Genomic DNA, 14,121 nt, shown 5'->3' on the forward strand with positions numbered 1-14,121 from the left:
TTACAGAAAAAGTTTGCCAACGGCTTCCTCAGCACTCAGGCTTAGCAAGTTCTGTTAACTTTTTCATAAATAAAAGATAAAATCTGGATGTGTAGCTGCAAAACATCTCATGTTTATTATTCCTATTTGCTGTAGTTTTCCAAGCTGGTGTACCACACACATATGCAAGAACACAAAACAGGAACCAGGATGGATGGTCTAATGTTTCCCAGTTGCTATTTCTGGCTTTGCAGTTTCCCTACATGGTGTGTACGCAGGAGAGAAAAGATAACAATTAGCCGCCGTGCTAGATTTAAAAGCATTTAATGACATAGCATATATTTAACAGGGCAAAAGTTGAGAGGTACAGGTCAAACGACTGAGCGCCAGGCCTGAGCGACCTCCTCCTTGCTCAGGCCCAGCCTCTGGAGTTCATTCCTATCGATGCCATTTTGATTGTGCAGTAAGATGAAAATTTGTCATTACAATCGTTACAGTGACAAAGAAATGCACACTATGTATCAAATAGCAAAGGTAATGAAGCAAATTATAACACAGTGTGGCAACGCACGAGCAAGTAACCATTAGAGTAACATTACTTTCTCCAGTAAATGCTTCAGTTCCACTTGTACACTTACCAATGATTTAAAGGGTTTATTATACATCTAGTTTTATTATATTTTGTACTAGAATTATCTCAAACATACAATATAATGTATTTCGGCAAAAAAAAAAAAAAATTGAAATTACAGATTATTTAAAACAGTATCAGTTTCTATTCCTTCTCATATACCGGTATACCGACATTCTGAACTGTCCTTGCAGGTGATGCAGAAAAGCCGCATGTCAGGTGTTAGTAAGTGATGCCAGATACAAACGGTTTGGTCTGTAGATTTAACATGGAGCTGCACCGTGGCTGCAGCAAGATCCTAATACACGATCTGTTTAATCAAAGTTAGACCCATCGTGGGCACTTCTAATAGTCGAGACTCAAGGTAACCACTGGAAATAAATGGAAGAGAATGGTGTCAGGGAATTGGTACATTTTGTCTCTGGTGAGCACAGGAAATATTGTTTAATTTAAGCACCGCTGCCTTGCATACCAACAGCACTAGAGGCGGGTTATTTCCAACGCAGCCTCACAAAATTGAGGAACAGTTTAAATATTGAGATCTAATCTATATAATTTCATTAAAAAAAAATCTGGTCTTCCCTCTGCACCTCAAACTTTTGTAACTTGGAGATAAAGTGTTTAGGTGTATCCCCCCCCCCACCCAAGAAATGCTCTATAAATTAAAAAAAAAAAAAAAAAAAAAAAAAAAATCAACCACATTGAAGAACATTAGGCACAGAGAGTAATGTGTTGGTTCTGAGCTTGCATGCTGGAGTTTCACTGAAAAGGTAAGAGAAGGGCAGGAGGTGAAGGAAAGGAGTTCATTTCTTTTTGCCAAAAATGCTGAACCGCTTCTCCTTGTCTTTCTCTTTGTCCTTCTCCCGTTTGCCAGGGCTAGACTCGCTGGTGATGGTGACAACGCTGGTGGGCAAGGTCTGTGCCCGGCTGGATGCTGGCGTGCTCTGGGTGCTGGCGGACACCTCGTGTTTATCGGAGGAGATGGCAGAGGAGATGGCCTGGATCCATGTGTTCATTTCCTCCTGGATAAAGGATCACAGATGGGGCTCAGTCAGGAGGGACAGGCTCAAAACACCCTCACTACATCTGCCCAAACGTACACCCCTCCATCAGTTGGAAGGCTTGGGAACAGTGCATCTAGCCCATGGGGGCATCTGGCTAACTGAGAGGCAAAGAGCTACCAAATGACCCTTAGCAGAGGAAACATGGTTCAACTCTCATGAGAATTTGGTTTACAGGACCTGAAATTCACTAGTCTAGTATGTGGTCCTGCAAACTTCGAAGAATGAGAAGACTGGTCTCCATTGCTGGGAAGCACCACCTCCCTTTATTTTTTAAACTTTTCTTAAGAAACTGAAGTATATTTGACATATAACCTGCATGAATTTAGTAGAAGTTGGTTTTTCAAATCCAATGCACTACACACGACTTTCTCATTAGCAGACCCTCTCCCCCTTCAAGAAGTACAACAATGAAACAGTTGCTTGACGGTAGTGGATTGCTGCAGGGAGCCCCTGACTGGACTTCAGGATCTACATCCTGTCCTGGGAGGACATCCTGTTCCCTGCCCCCGGTGCTCATCCACTGAGAGCAGTGGGCAAGCTTTCCTCCTTCAACTTCAGGGTCCTTGTACCAAGCCCTCCGGACACAGCAGGGAGACAGTAAGATGCCATTCTGCCTCCCAGTGATACAAAGAGAACTGAACGCTGTCCAGTTGTTAGTGACTGAGGAGACCAGATAACAGAAACCATGACTGATCATTACTTATATATGGAACACTGTAAAATAAAGCTTATTGTGCCAATAAATACTTGCAAAAGCCCAAGTATTCAGGGAAATCTTAAAAACTTACATCATCTTTGGCTTGGAAGAGGTACTCATTGCCATCATTTAGTCTGTAAGTTGAAGGAAGAAAGTCAGTCACAATTTGACTTAGGAAGAAATAAAACCCTCAAATTCCCAAAACCTATGTGGGACATAATCATGCCAGGGGAATCCTACCAGAAATGCCCACTGGAGCTCTACATACATCACCAGCCGTGCCCGGGACCCACAAAGGCCCAGCAACAGCACCCTGAACATCAAGAAGCTATATTATTGGTCCAGCAAAATATACACAGAAACTTAATGTTTCAATCCACTGGAAGGATCAAAAATGTCCCAAACATATCAACATCTGGCTTTTCCATCCTGAAACAATGGAATACACATTCTTTTCAAGTGTACATGGAACATTCTCCAGAATAGATCACATATTAGGCCACAAAACAAGTCTCAACAAATTAAAAAAGATCAAAGTCATACCGTGCATCACTTCTGACTATAATGCTATGTATGATGCTAGAAATCAACCACAAACAAAACAAAACAAAACAAAACAACAACCTAGAAAGAACATAAATACATGGAAATTAAATAATGTGCTACTAAACAACAAACTGGTCAAACAAGAAATCAAAGAGGAAATAAAAAACATCCAGGAAGACAAATGAAAATGAAAATACAAAGTCTAGAAACTTTTGAGATGCAGCAAAAGCTCTTCTAAGAGGGAAGTTTATGGCAACACAGGACTACCTCAAAAACCAATAAAAATCTCAAATAAACAACTTAACCTTACACTTAAAGATCTGAACAAACAAAACCCCAAACCAGTAGAAGGAAGGAAAAAAAGATTAAGGCGAAAAGTAAAAAGAAACAATACAACAGATCACTGAAACCAGAGCTGGTTTCTGAGAAAGATCAACAAAATTGATAAACCTTTAGCTAGATTCTTAAAAAAAAAAAAAAGAAAAAAAAATTCAACAAAATCAGAAATGAAAGATGAGAGAAATAACTGATGCCACAGAAAAACAGGATTCTAAGAGAATATTATGAAAACTGAGATGCCAACAAACTGGACAACCTAGAAGAAATGGACAAATTCCTAGAAGTGTACAATCTTCTAAAACTGAATCAGGAAGAAATAGAAAATTTGAACAGACTGATTACCAGCAAAGAAATTGAGTCAGTAATCAAAAACTTCCAGAAACAGAAGGCCAGGACCAGGCAGCTTCACAGGTAAATTTGACCAACACTTAAAGAAGAGTTAAAACCTATTCTTCTCAAACTATTCCAAAAAATACGAAAGGAAGGAGAGCTCCCAAATTCATTCGATGAATCCAGCATGATCCTGATACCAAAACTAGATCAAGACACTATACAAAAAAAGAGAACTATAGGACAGTACCTCTGAAGAACAGAGATGCAAAAAAACCTCAACAAAATATTAGCAAACCAAATCTATAATATATTTAAAAATCACCATGATCAAGTGAGATTTACTCCTGGGATGCAAGGGTTCAATATTCAAATCAATCGATGTGATACATCACATCAAGAAAAAGGACAAAAACCTTATGATCCTTTCAACAGATGCAGAAAAAGCATATGGACAAGTGCCACCATCTGTTCATGATAAAATCCCTCAATAAAATAGGCTCAGGGGCTCTAGCTGGCTCAATCAGTGGAGTGTGCAACTTCTGAAATCAGGCTCACGAGTTCAGGCCCCTCCTGGGGCCTACTTAAAAAAAACAACAAACCAACAACAAAAATAGCAGGTTTAGAGGAAACATATATCAACACAATAAAGGCCATCCATGAAAACCCTATAGTTAACATTATCCTCAATGGGGAAAAACAGAGCTTTTCCCCTAAGGTCAGGAACAGGACAAGGATGTCTACTCTTACCATAGGTATTCAACATAGAACTAGAAGTCCTATTGACAGCAATCAGACAAAAGACATCCAAACCGATAAGGAAGAAGTAAAATGGTCACTATTTGCAGATGACATGATGCTACACATATAGAAAACATTAAAGGCTCCACCAAAAAATTATTAGAGCTGATAAATGAGTTCACTAATGTTGAAGATGCAAAAATTAATACAAAGAAACAAGTTGCATTTCTATACAGGAATAATGAAGTAGCAAAAAGAGAAATTAAGAAAACAGTTCCAGGATGCCTGACTGGCTCAGTCGCTGGAGCACGGGACTGCTGATCTCAGGGCTATGGGTCTAAACCCCATGTTGGGGGTGGAGTTTACTTAAAAATAATACCGTTTAAAAAAAAAAGTTCCTGGGGAGCCTGGGTGGCTCAGTTCTTTAAGTGTCTGCCTTTGGCTCAGATCAGATCCCAGAGTCCTGGGATCAAGTCCACATGCATCCAGAGCCTGCTTCTCCCTCTTTCTTTGCTTGCCGCGCCCCCTGCTTGTGCACACATGTGTGCGCTCTCTCTCAAATAAATAGATAAAATCTTTTTTTAAAAGTCCTATTTACAAAACTACACAAAAAATAGTAAAATAGCTAGAAAAAAACTTAACCAAGGAGATAAAAGACTCTGAAAACTACAAAATATTGATGAAAGAAACTAAAGATGACAAAAACAAATGGAAAGATATTCCATGCTGACGGACTGGGAAAACAAATACTGTTAAAATGTCCGTATAATGCAATCCCTATCAAAATAGCAACAGCATTTTTCAAAGAACTAGAACAAACAATCCTAAAATTTGTATGGAACCACAGAAGACCCTTAACAGCCAAAGCAATCTTGGAAAAGTAACAAGACAATGGGAGGTATCACAATTCCAGACTTCAATATAGAGCTGTAGTAACCAAAAGAGTATGGTACGGGCACAAAAAGAGACACACAGATCAATGGAACATAAGAAAAACCCAGAAATAAACTCAATTATTGACAATAATATGGTCAACTAAACTTTGATAAGGGAGGCAAGAATATGCAATGGGGGGAAAAGTCTCTTCAAAATTGCTATTGGGAAAACTGGACAATAATGTGCAAAAGAATAAAACTGGGTAACTTTCTCAGAGCATACACAAAAATAAACTCAAAATGGATTAAGGACCTCAATGAAACCAATAAAGCCAATGGAACCATAAAAATCCTAGAAGAGAACACAGGCAGTACTTTCTCTGATACTAGCTGTAGTAACATTTTTCTAATAGGTCCTCCTGAGGCAAAGGGAACAAAGGCAAAAATAAACTATTGGGACTTACATCCAAATAAAAAGCTTCTGCACAGCAAAGGGAACAATGGACAAAACTAAAAGACAACCTAACGAATGGGAGAAGACATCTGCAAATGAAATACCCAAGAAGGGGTTTGTATATCCAAAATATATAAACAAGTGGGGTGCCTGAGTGGTGCAGTCAGTTAAGCATCTGACTCCCGGTTTCAAGCTCAGCTAGTGATCTCAGGGTTGTGAGACTGAGCCCATGTCGGGGTCCATGCTCAGCATGGAGTCGGCTTGAGTCTTTCTCCCTCCCCCTCTGTCCCTTCTGCTTGTGCTCTCTTGCTCTCTAAAATAAATTAAATCTTAAAATAAACAAACAACTCAACACTAAGAAACCTAAATAATCTGATTAAAAAATGGGCAGAAGACATGGACAGACATTTCTCCAAAGACATGGAGATGGCCAACACACACATGAAAAGATCCTCAACATCACTCATGATCTGGGAAATACAAATCCAAATTACAATGAGATGTCACCACTACACACGTCAGAATGGCTAATGTCATAAACAGAAGAAACAAAAATGTTGGTGAGGATATGAAGAAAAAGGAACCCTTGAGCACTGTTGGTGGGAATGCAAACTGGGGCAGTCACTGTGGAAAACAGTATGGAGGTTTCTCAAAAAATTAAAACCAGAATAACCATATGATCCAGTAATTCTACTATGGGGTATTTACACAAAGAAAAAAGAAAACATTAATTCAAAAACATCTATGCACCCTTGTGTTTACTGCAACATTATTTACAATAGCCAAATTATGAAAGCAACCCAAGCATCTGTCCATCAAGAGATGAACAGATAAAGAAGATGTGGTATGTATGTGTTTATACATACACACCCACACACACTGAAGTATCACTCAGCCATAAAAAAGAACAAAATCTTGGCATCTGCAACAACATGGATGCAATCTACAAAATACTAAGTGAAATAACAAAACAAATGAACACAGAGAAAAGAGACTAAAAAATAGACTCTTAACTATTTTTTGCAATGGGTGAAATAGGTGAGGGGGATTAAGAGGACACTTATTGTGATAACACTGAGACACGTAGAGAATCGTGGAATCACTATACTGTACACTGGAAACTAATAAAATACTCTATGTTAGTTATATTGGAATTTTAAAAAGTATGAGTTCTTGTGAAAGTCTGCTACAGAACTTGTATCCCCCACGTTTACAAATACCAGAATTTTTAAACAGACATACAGAAAAGGTCTCCTAGATTTCTCCTCTTACATGGTATGAAGTGAAAGAAACTGTCCCACAAGGCTGTCCCTAGGACACTGGAGAGTCACTGGCTTGGACAGTTCACTCATTCACTTCACTACGGTACAAAGGAAGGGGTGTTCCTGGCGGGGAGGAGGGTTCAGCGCCCTCTGCCAAAACCCTGACCCTGTGAAGCTGCATGGATGGAGAAAAAAGAAGGGAGGCAGCCAGGGAGCCAGGCTGTCTGCACCTTGTTTCACGCTGTGTAAAGGTTCCAAGTCCTGAGGAGCCTGCCTCCAGTGCTCCTTGAAAGAGCTCAAGAAGTCACCCCTTTGAAGCCCTCATTTGTAGTCCGTGGCCTAGTCCAACTGACAGGACACAAATGTCTAATTGAAGACCAAAGCTTTTCAGTCCCAAAGTAACAGATCAAATTAGTATTAAACTAACATTCTAACCATGGACACACTTACTTTCTACATTTTTCAAGATGAAATGGTTTTTCCGCCCATTTCCAAGTATAAGAACTTCTGAGCCTCGATCCACTCTGTTGGGGAGGTATATGTGTTCTACAAGCTAGAGACATGTGGAACTAGATGGCTCCAGAAGCAACTGGGACAATCCACTGGGCAAGCCAGGGGAGCAGAGACCTGGGTCTCACACATGCACTTCCTGTTTATCTCCATCCAGCTCCAGGATGTCTCATTTGACTCAGCTCCAGATAACTTGTGGGCAAAGAATAGCATCTCCTGAATCTGGATAAGCGGCAAAAATGGGTAAACTCTTTTTCTATGCCTCCTTAAAATGTGAACAGCTCACCTTGTCTTAAGGAAAAGTAAGTTCCAGCTTATCAAAACAAAAGCTCATTTTCTTCAAGGCTGAGCTGCACCACTAACTACAGGGAGCCTGGTGACAGGCCAGACACGAGACATGGGACAAATTACACTAGCTTCACTGGTGACTTTTTTTTTTAAATGGCAGAGAGGAGAAACTGAATGAACAGAGTACCTGCCTAGAAAAACCAACCCCAAGAGTCAGAATACACCTAATATCAGCAACCAAGACACATGGCCCCCTCTCACCTCAGCTTGAACACGTGTTTCTTCTTCTTGTAATCAAGGGCCACTTCACAGATGGCTTCTTTCAAACTCACAGGGACCTCGCTGTGGTAGGGGATTCCAGAGGCAGCTGTCTTTGCATCTTTGTAAAAACCCATTTCTTGGTTATTTATGACACAATAAACATTGTGCCAGGACCTGAGCAGTAAAGAACAGAACATCAGGGTTCCAGACCACACTGCTGTAAAGAATTAAGAATGTGATTAATATGCAAACAACCCACACACCACGAGGTGATCCCTTATTAAAATTAAAACCCTTTACTAAATTCTGCTAAAACCAAACAAGAGAACAAAATTCTTCCACGGACTGCTGGGATGGTGTCCAAGTTCCTACAGTGGCTGGTGACTGAGGGCTACCTCTCTGAGTTTGGGGAAAAACATGGCACCCTCTTCTATTACACAAAGGTACTCCTGGCTCTGATAGGAAAGATTTTTGTTGGTGTTGGTACTCTTTGCTGTAGTACCCTCTTGTGGTAATGCTGTACAGGGCCGACTCATCTGAAACATGCCTGTCCTCAAAACAGCTAGCTCTTCCACCGAAGTTTTAATCCTGATGGGGCTTCGCGACCTAACAGAAAGGCAGATCCAGGGCCACTAGCACTGGCAGTACCTTGGGATGAATCAGAAAAGAGAGCCTTTCCCGCAGGATATGGCAAACTGTCACGATATACTGATTTTATCAGACGACACTGTGCTGCCATCTACCTACAGTAACATAAAAATTTATGTTCTACTTAATGTGGATGATAGCTCTGAGATGGGGATTTCCTGGTCTAATGTACAACCCATACAACTATATGTGGTCGTTCCAGGCAGAACGGTTTACTGGTTAAGCACACTGGCTTTGGAATCAGATACAAATGTCATCCAGGCTATGCCGTATACCAAGTTTCTAAAGAGTGAGCTTTTTTAATCACACAGAGCCTGTTTCCTCACTTATAAAATCGAGATAATAGAACTAGGGCTTACTGGAAGGTAGTGAATATAAACATGGATATGGAGAAGAGGCAGGGGAAATGAATGTCTTAAAAAAAAAAAAAAAATCCCACCTGGAAGAACACTTCGCTTCAGATAAATTCTCCAACCTCCACCTAGTACATTTCTTCTCAGGAAGAATTACTAAGGGCCCTTTTTGCTATTCCCATCCATGCTTAATAAATCTTCTTTCTCTCAGTGAATCAAAAGCACTCTCCTCCCACTTTCCACGTCAGTCCCAAGAAAAAAGTGATGCCCAGGAAGCTAAGAACAAATGGCCTTCCCAAGCACACACTCCCTGGGCTTTTCAAGGAGCAAATAGGGGCCTTAACCTTGAGCAGGCTGACTTCTCATCTCACTGCCTCAGCATTCGCTACTCTTACCTGCTTGAGGCTTTCTTATTGTGAGCCTCCCACTCGTGCTTCCGATTCAGGAAGCCTTCCATCTGGGCTGAAGGTGTCTCCTGGGTTCTGGCCGGCAAGGTGGCAGCACTCTGGGCCGGGAGGGCAGTCTTGGCTTTGCGGTCCGAGGTGGGGGAGGGGATGGGGCTGGACTCCTTTGAGCTCGTTCTCTGCTCTGCAGCGCCGTTGACCATTTCGCTTGTGTCCCCCGTTTCCGCCATCTAGGGACAGTAGAGAGGCCATTCAGTGGACCCCATGAGCCACGGGGGCACCCACAAACGCTCTGACTCGCACACGTGGCTGTGTATAAATGCCTGGCACAGATCGAGGCAGTACAGTAAAACCGTTGCAACATCCCACAAAGCCAGCTGGACACCGAGGACATTAGAAGGTGGGAAGGGATTAATGCCCGCCCGCGTACGGGGAAATGAGAAAAGCGAAATGCCAGGATGAGTTTTACTGCACTCTGTTCCTCGGATCAATCCATTTTCTCTAATGTAACTCAGATCATTTCCTCTTGGGGTTACTTTAAAAACAAAAGGACGACAGTAACAATCACACATATTAAATAGGAGAGAGTGGACGTTATACAGCAGCCACCTCACAACCAAGGACGCGACCAGGAGAGCCGGAAGTTCAAGCGAAAGGGCATTCACAAACAGATGGAGAGACAACTCTATCAGAACGACACAGCATTCCCCCAGAGTAAGGCAAAGAAAAGGCCTCCAGTTTCTGAAAATGCTCTCTGGCTCTCCTCCCCCACCCCTCAACACATCGTCATCAACACATGCAGAAATTAGGACGACGACAATCATGCATTTCACATCTACCATCCCAGTTAGACTTTGGAACTTAAGAGCTGGAAGGAAATGAGGCAAGTCCACAAACATCAATTTAACCACATCTGCCGGAGTTGTATCGTGAGTGGGTTGTAGTTTGTGTTAAAGGAGCTGGAAAAGCCAATCACAGTCACTCAACACCACACGGCTATTTACCCCCAAACACAGACAGAACCAGGGCCTTCCCCATCACGTGTTGGTCGATCACGGTGCCTTGCTGCACTGAGACGAGAAAGCCCAGACACAGCCAGGCTTCCCGCGGCTCTGACTGTCAGGCTGGAGACGTCTTCGGGAGCTGTTCCTTCCCAAGCTCATTTATATTGTGACCCTCAGGGCTTTTCGGCTTTGGAAATGCAGTAGGGTCTCGGTTCATTATCGCTTTCAGCCTGTGTACCATCAACTGTGTACCATTAACTGTCGCAGCCCCAGCGGATACACCCAGGGCGCGGGATTAGCGAGTTACTAAAGCTGGGTGTGGCTGACACTTTAGTGGATTACAGACAACCTGGACCCCTCTTACACAGACAAACATGGAAGTGTCAATGGCAACGTTCATTAGATACGTCCCCCACCACTGCTGCCCAGAACCAAAAATGACAAGTTAGCAGCAACAACTTCAACAGGAGAAATGGGAGAATGACCACCACTGCTTCAGCACTCAGATATGTCAACTCTCAGGAACGGGATCACTCGTTTAAGCCTTAGCTAAGTGGCAGGGCGGGAGCCACGAGTTTCTCTTCCATCTATACAAACTCTCACTGTCAGCATCAGGATTTAGGCTGAGACCAGAGGCTTTGCAATTTAAGGGTGTTTTTGACTGGAACCCTTTGCCCACAGAGCAATGTGGAAAATGGACTCTTAGGGCAAGGAAGGCATGGGAAAGAGGGAGGACATGGGATCACTCTGGCCTCATACGTGACACCTGGAGACGTGTGCTATGAGCAACAGGCTACTTCAGTATTTCTCTTTCCTTTCACTTTTAAAAGAGAGATGCAGGAGGGGAAATGACCACCAAAAAAACCAAAACCCTGAGTCTGAAGAAAGTGGGTGGATTTTAAAGTTGACAAATCTGTTCTAGTGTGGAATTTCAGGAAACTTCTGGTGGGAAGGAAGCGTGAGTTTGGTCTGAAAGGCCTGTGCCAGGTGTGAGCCTAGGGAGACACAGGGTTAGTGTTTATAGAAATCAGGTTAAAAAAAAAATTAGTGCTGCAGCTGTGGCTTGGAAACTGCTAGTGACAGCAGTGACCTGGAGGGAGCAGCATCTGCTGAGAATAGGCTAACGTTGATAGCACTGGGTCAGACTTCAAAGTGGGCGAAGGCCAGGGAAGCCTCTTCTAGGGGAAATTCTGCAGCAAAAATTTTTTTCTTTAGAGTTAGAAGGAAAGAGAAAACCCCAAACCAGTATGCAGAGATAATTAATGTTTATGCAAATGAATCACTAAACCAAGAAAACAAGGAAAATAAAAGGAACAAAATGATTTTTAATGGACATGTGCTGAAGCATGCCAACAGACAACACACCACTAGAGACAAACATCAAAAGCAAATCATAGTGCTATGGTCATACATGTGAATCTCTCCCCAACCCCCACCCCATGTTGCTTCTCTTTAGTGATTAGTCCAGAGTGCTTTAGTGGCTGGGTACACCTGAGATCTTTATATCAGGAGGTGAACATGAATGCAACATGAAAACTAGTAGCACAAGAAACACCTGATTGGTTTTCTAAGTGCATGAAGCAACACTATTTTCAAGTTCATTAACTTGAGTCTCTGCACCACAACTCCAAAGAATGAAAAGGCTTTTCTTCTTCCAATCCAATTATAATAAAAAAAACTTGTTCTGGCAAGCTACAATTTAAAAATCTAGATAAAAATAGGCATGAGCACAAATGCCAAAAACATCATTGCACTCTTTCTGTTGTGCTTGTTTTTGTCTTCTGAATACAAAAAGCATAAAATTGGGTATCATTCCAGATGATATAAAATTTAAACATATATATATGGAAACATCACATATATACATATAGATCAATGACAGAATCTGGAGCCAGAAATATGTCAGGGCTCCCTAATGACCAAAGATAAAGCAGTAGTTTTTTTTTCTAAAATGAATTTTGGTGTGTTTTAAGGCAGAGACCCAACAATGGTGCACACTACCCCCAGAACATAAGAAGCTTGGCATCTATCTATATACCCATCTACAGTCGCAAGTAGATAGATATGTACATAGAAATAAGGAAAAACAAACAAGATGCTATATGATGTTATCCTGACAAAAGAAAAAAAAGACATGCATCATGAAATGAAAAGACAAATCAGACTTAACTCATGGAAAACACATATCAAAATAGGTTTCTGATTCCACTAACATCTAAATATGGCAAATGAGCAAGTGACTGTCTCACAAGGCTTGAATGTAGTATGGATTTGGTTTTGTTCTGTCTGTATCAGTACCAGGAAATCCCCCTTTCATAAGCTTTTATTCCTAAGGAATAGAATTTCTGTTAAAACATTTTCAATCCCTGCTGGTGGTCTATCAATGCCATCCTAAAAGACTCCTTACTGGAGAACCCCACAAAAAAGTCTCAAGAAAATGAAAAATAAATGAGAAGATCTGTACGAGACGTACAATGGACTTTCTGTCTACACAGATGCTACAATTACTTCTGAAGCCAGGCAGCGTCCAATGGCTCCTAGGGGTGGTCCACCAAGTGCATCGTTCAAGTAATTAGGGTGAACCAGAATGGCTTTTGATCCGTTCGTTTGAAAAATTTATAAAGAGTTTGACACTCTGAAGTTATCAACTGAGTGGAGAGGCCCGGAAGTCTGGTAGGCAGGCTTCCAAAACCTGCGGAGGAATGCTGCCCGCTGCCCCCTGCCATGCTGGGTGTCATGGTAGTGCTGCCAGTGACCAAGACAAGGGTGGCGGCAGGGTCAGTGGGCACCTCACTCCTGAGGCTGGCTGCATTATGTGCAGCAAGTAAGCTCGCAATTTCTCAATTCTGGTCTTGGCAGGAAAAAAAAAAAAAAAAAAAAAAAAAAAAAAGAAAAGAAAGGCACTCATTTGGAAAAAGTAATAAACAATCAAAGGGTCTCAAAATCATTTCAGGTTTTGTGCCTAAAATTAGGAGAGCTTCCAAAAGCAGATCCAACTCCACCCCCACCCCCGACTTTTTTGTTGTTTACAATAAATGCATCTTTCATGGAATGTGACACGGCTGACTTAAGGTTTTAATCTTAGGCCGGAGAGTCTCCTCCCCCAAACACCAGTCTTCCTAGTTCCGATTAAACGACGGCAGGTTAATGACATCTGTAAAGGGGGTGCGTGGAGGGCAGCGCTGCACCCTGTTAGTGTAACTGGATGTGTCATACCTGTCGGATTCTAGTTTTCTTCTTCTTTTTGCTGTAATCTCATTTAATTTCAATTACTCATGTAAGGCTTTCGCTGTAAAATCTTAATAAAGTAAAAAGCTCACAATAAATAAACAAAAAATAAGTATGTTGCTTTAAGGCAACTGAGCATTCATCAGTTAAAAGACTCAAATAAACATGAATTAAATGCAAACAAATATGAAACCAAGGAAACCTATGAATTAAGGGAAATTTTAACACTGTGGGTGAAGTGGAAGCCAAAAGTCAAACCAACAGGATTTGGAAAGAGTGGTTCTTGACAAATGGTAGTGAACTTCACAGTCCAGACCACGGCTGGTCACTGGCTGTCCGTCTGCTATTAAAGTTTTTGTAGTTTTGGTAGGTTTGAGAGCGGTAACTAACCCGTGGAGATCCCTGTTCAGCCGGCAAACCGTTCTGGGAAACTTGCTCTCCTTTTGAAGTATCCCTGTTAGGTGAAGTGGGGAAGGAGGGCGGAAGAGGGAAGGGGAAGGAATGGAA

At 41.7% G+C, this 14,121-nt stretch overlaps 1 protein-coding gene across 4 annotated transcripts in view; it reads right to left on the reverse strand.

Moving 5' to 3' along the window:
- Positions 1–287: 287 nt before the first annotated feature.
- The window catches only part of SPTBN1 (spectrin beta, non-erythrocytic 1), a 197,665-nt gene continuing 183,831 nt past the window's right edge, over positions 288–14,121 (reverse strand). For 3 of the 4 annotated variants that reach the window (XM_045979662.1, XM_045979663.1, XM_045979664.1), the window contains 5 exons: positions 14,005–14,068; positions 9,374–9,612; positions 7,978–8,151; positions 2,463–2,505; positions 288–1,632 (listed from right to left, as the gene is read on the reverse strand). In XM_045979662.1, the coding sequence (XP_045835618.1) occupies positions 1,414–1,632; positions 2,463–2,505; positions 7,978–8,151; positions 9,374–9,612; positions 14,005–14,068 (739 nt within the window). In that variant the 3' untranslated portion in view covers positions 288–1,413. Of the gene's footprint in view, positions 1,633–2,462; positions 2,506–7,977; positions 8,152–9,373; positions 9,613–11,691; positions 14,069–14,121 lie in introns of those variants that run through there. The other variant, XM_045979665.1, reaches the window with a different exon arrangement.

Source organism: Meles meles, chromosome 15, assembly GCF_922984935.1.
Source record: "Meles meles chromosome 15, mMelMel3.1 paternal haplotype, whole genome shotgun sequence".
Lineage (NCBI taxonomy): Eukaryota > Metazoa > Chordata > Mammalia > Carnivora > Mustelidae > Meles > Meles meles.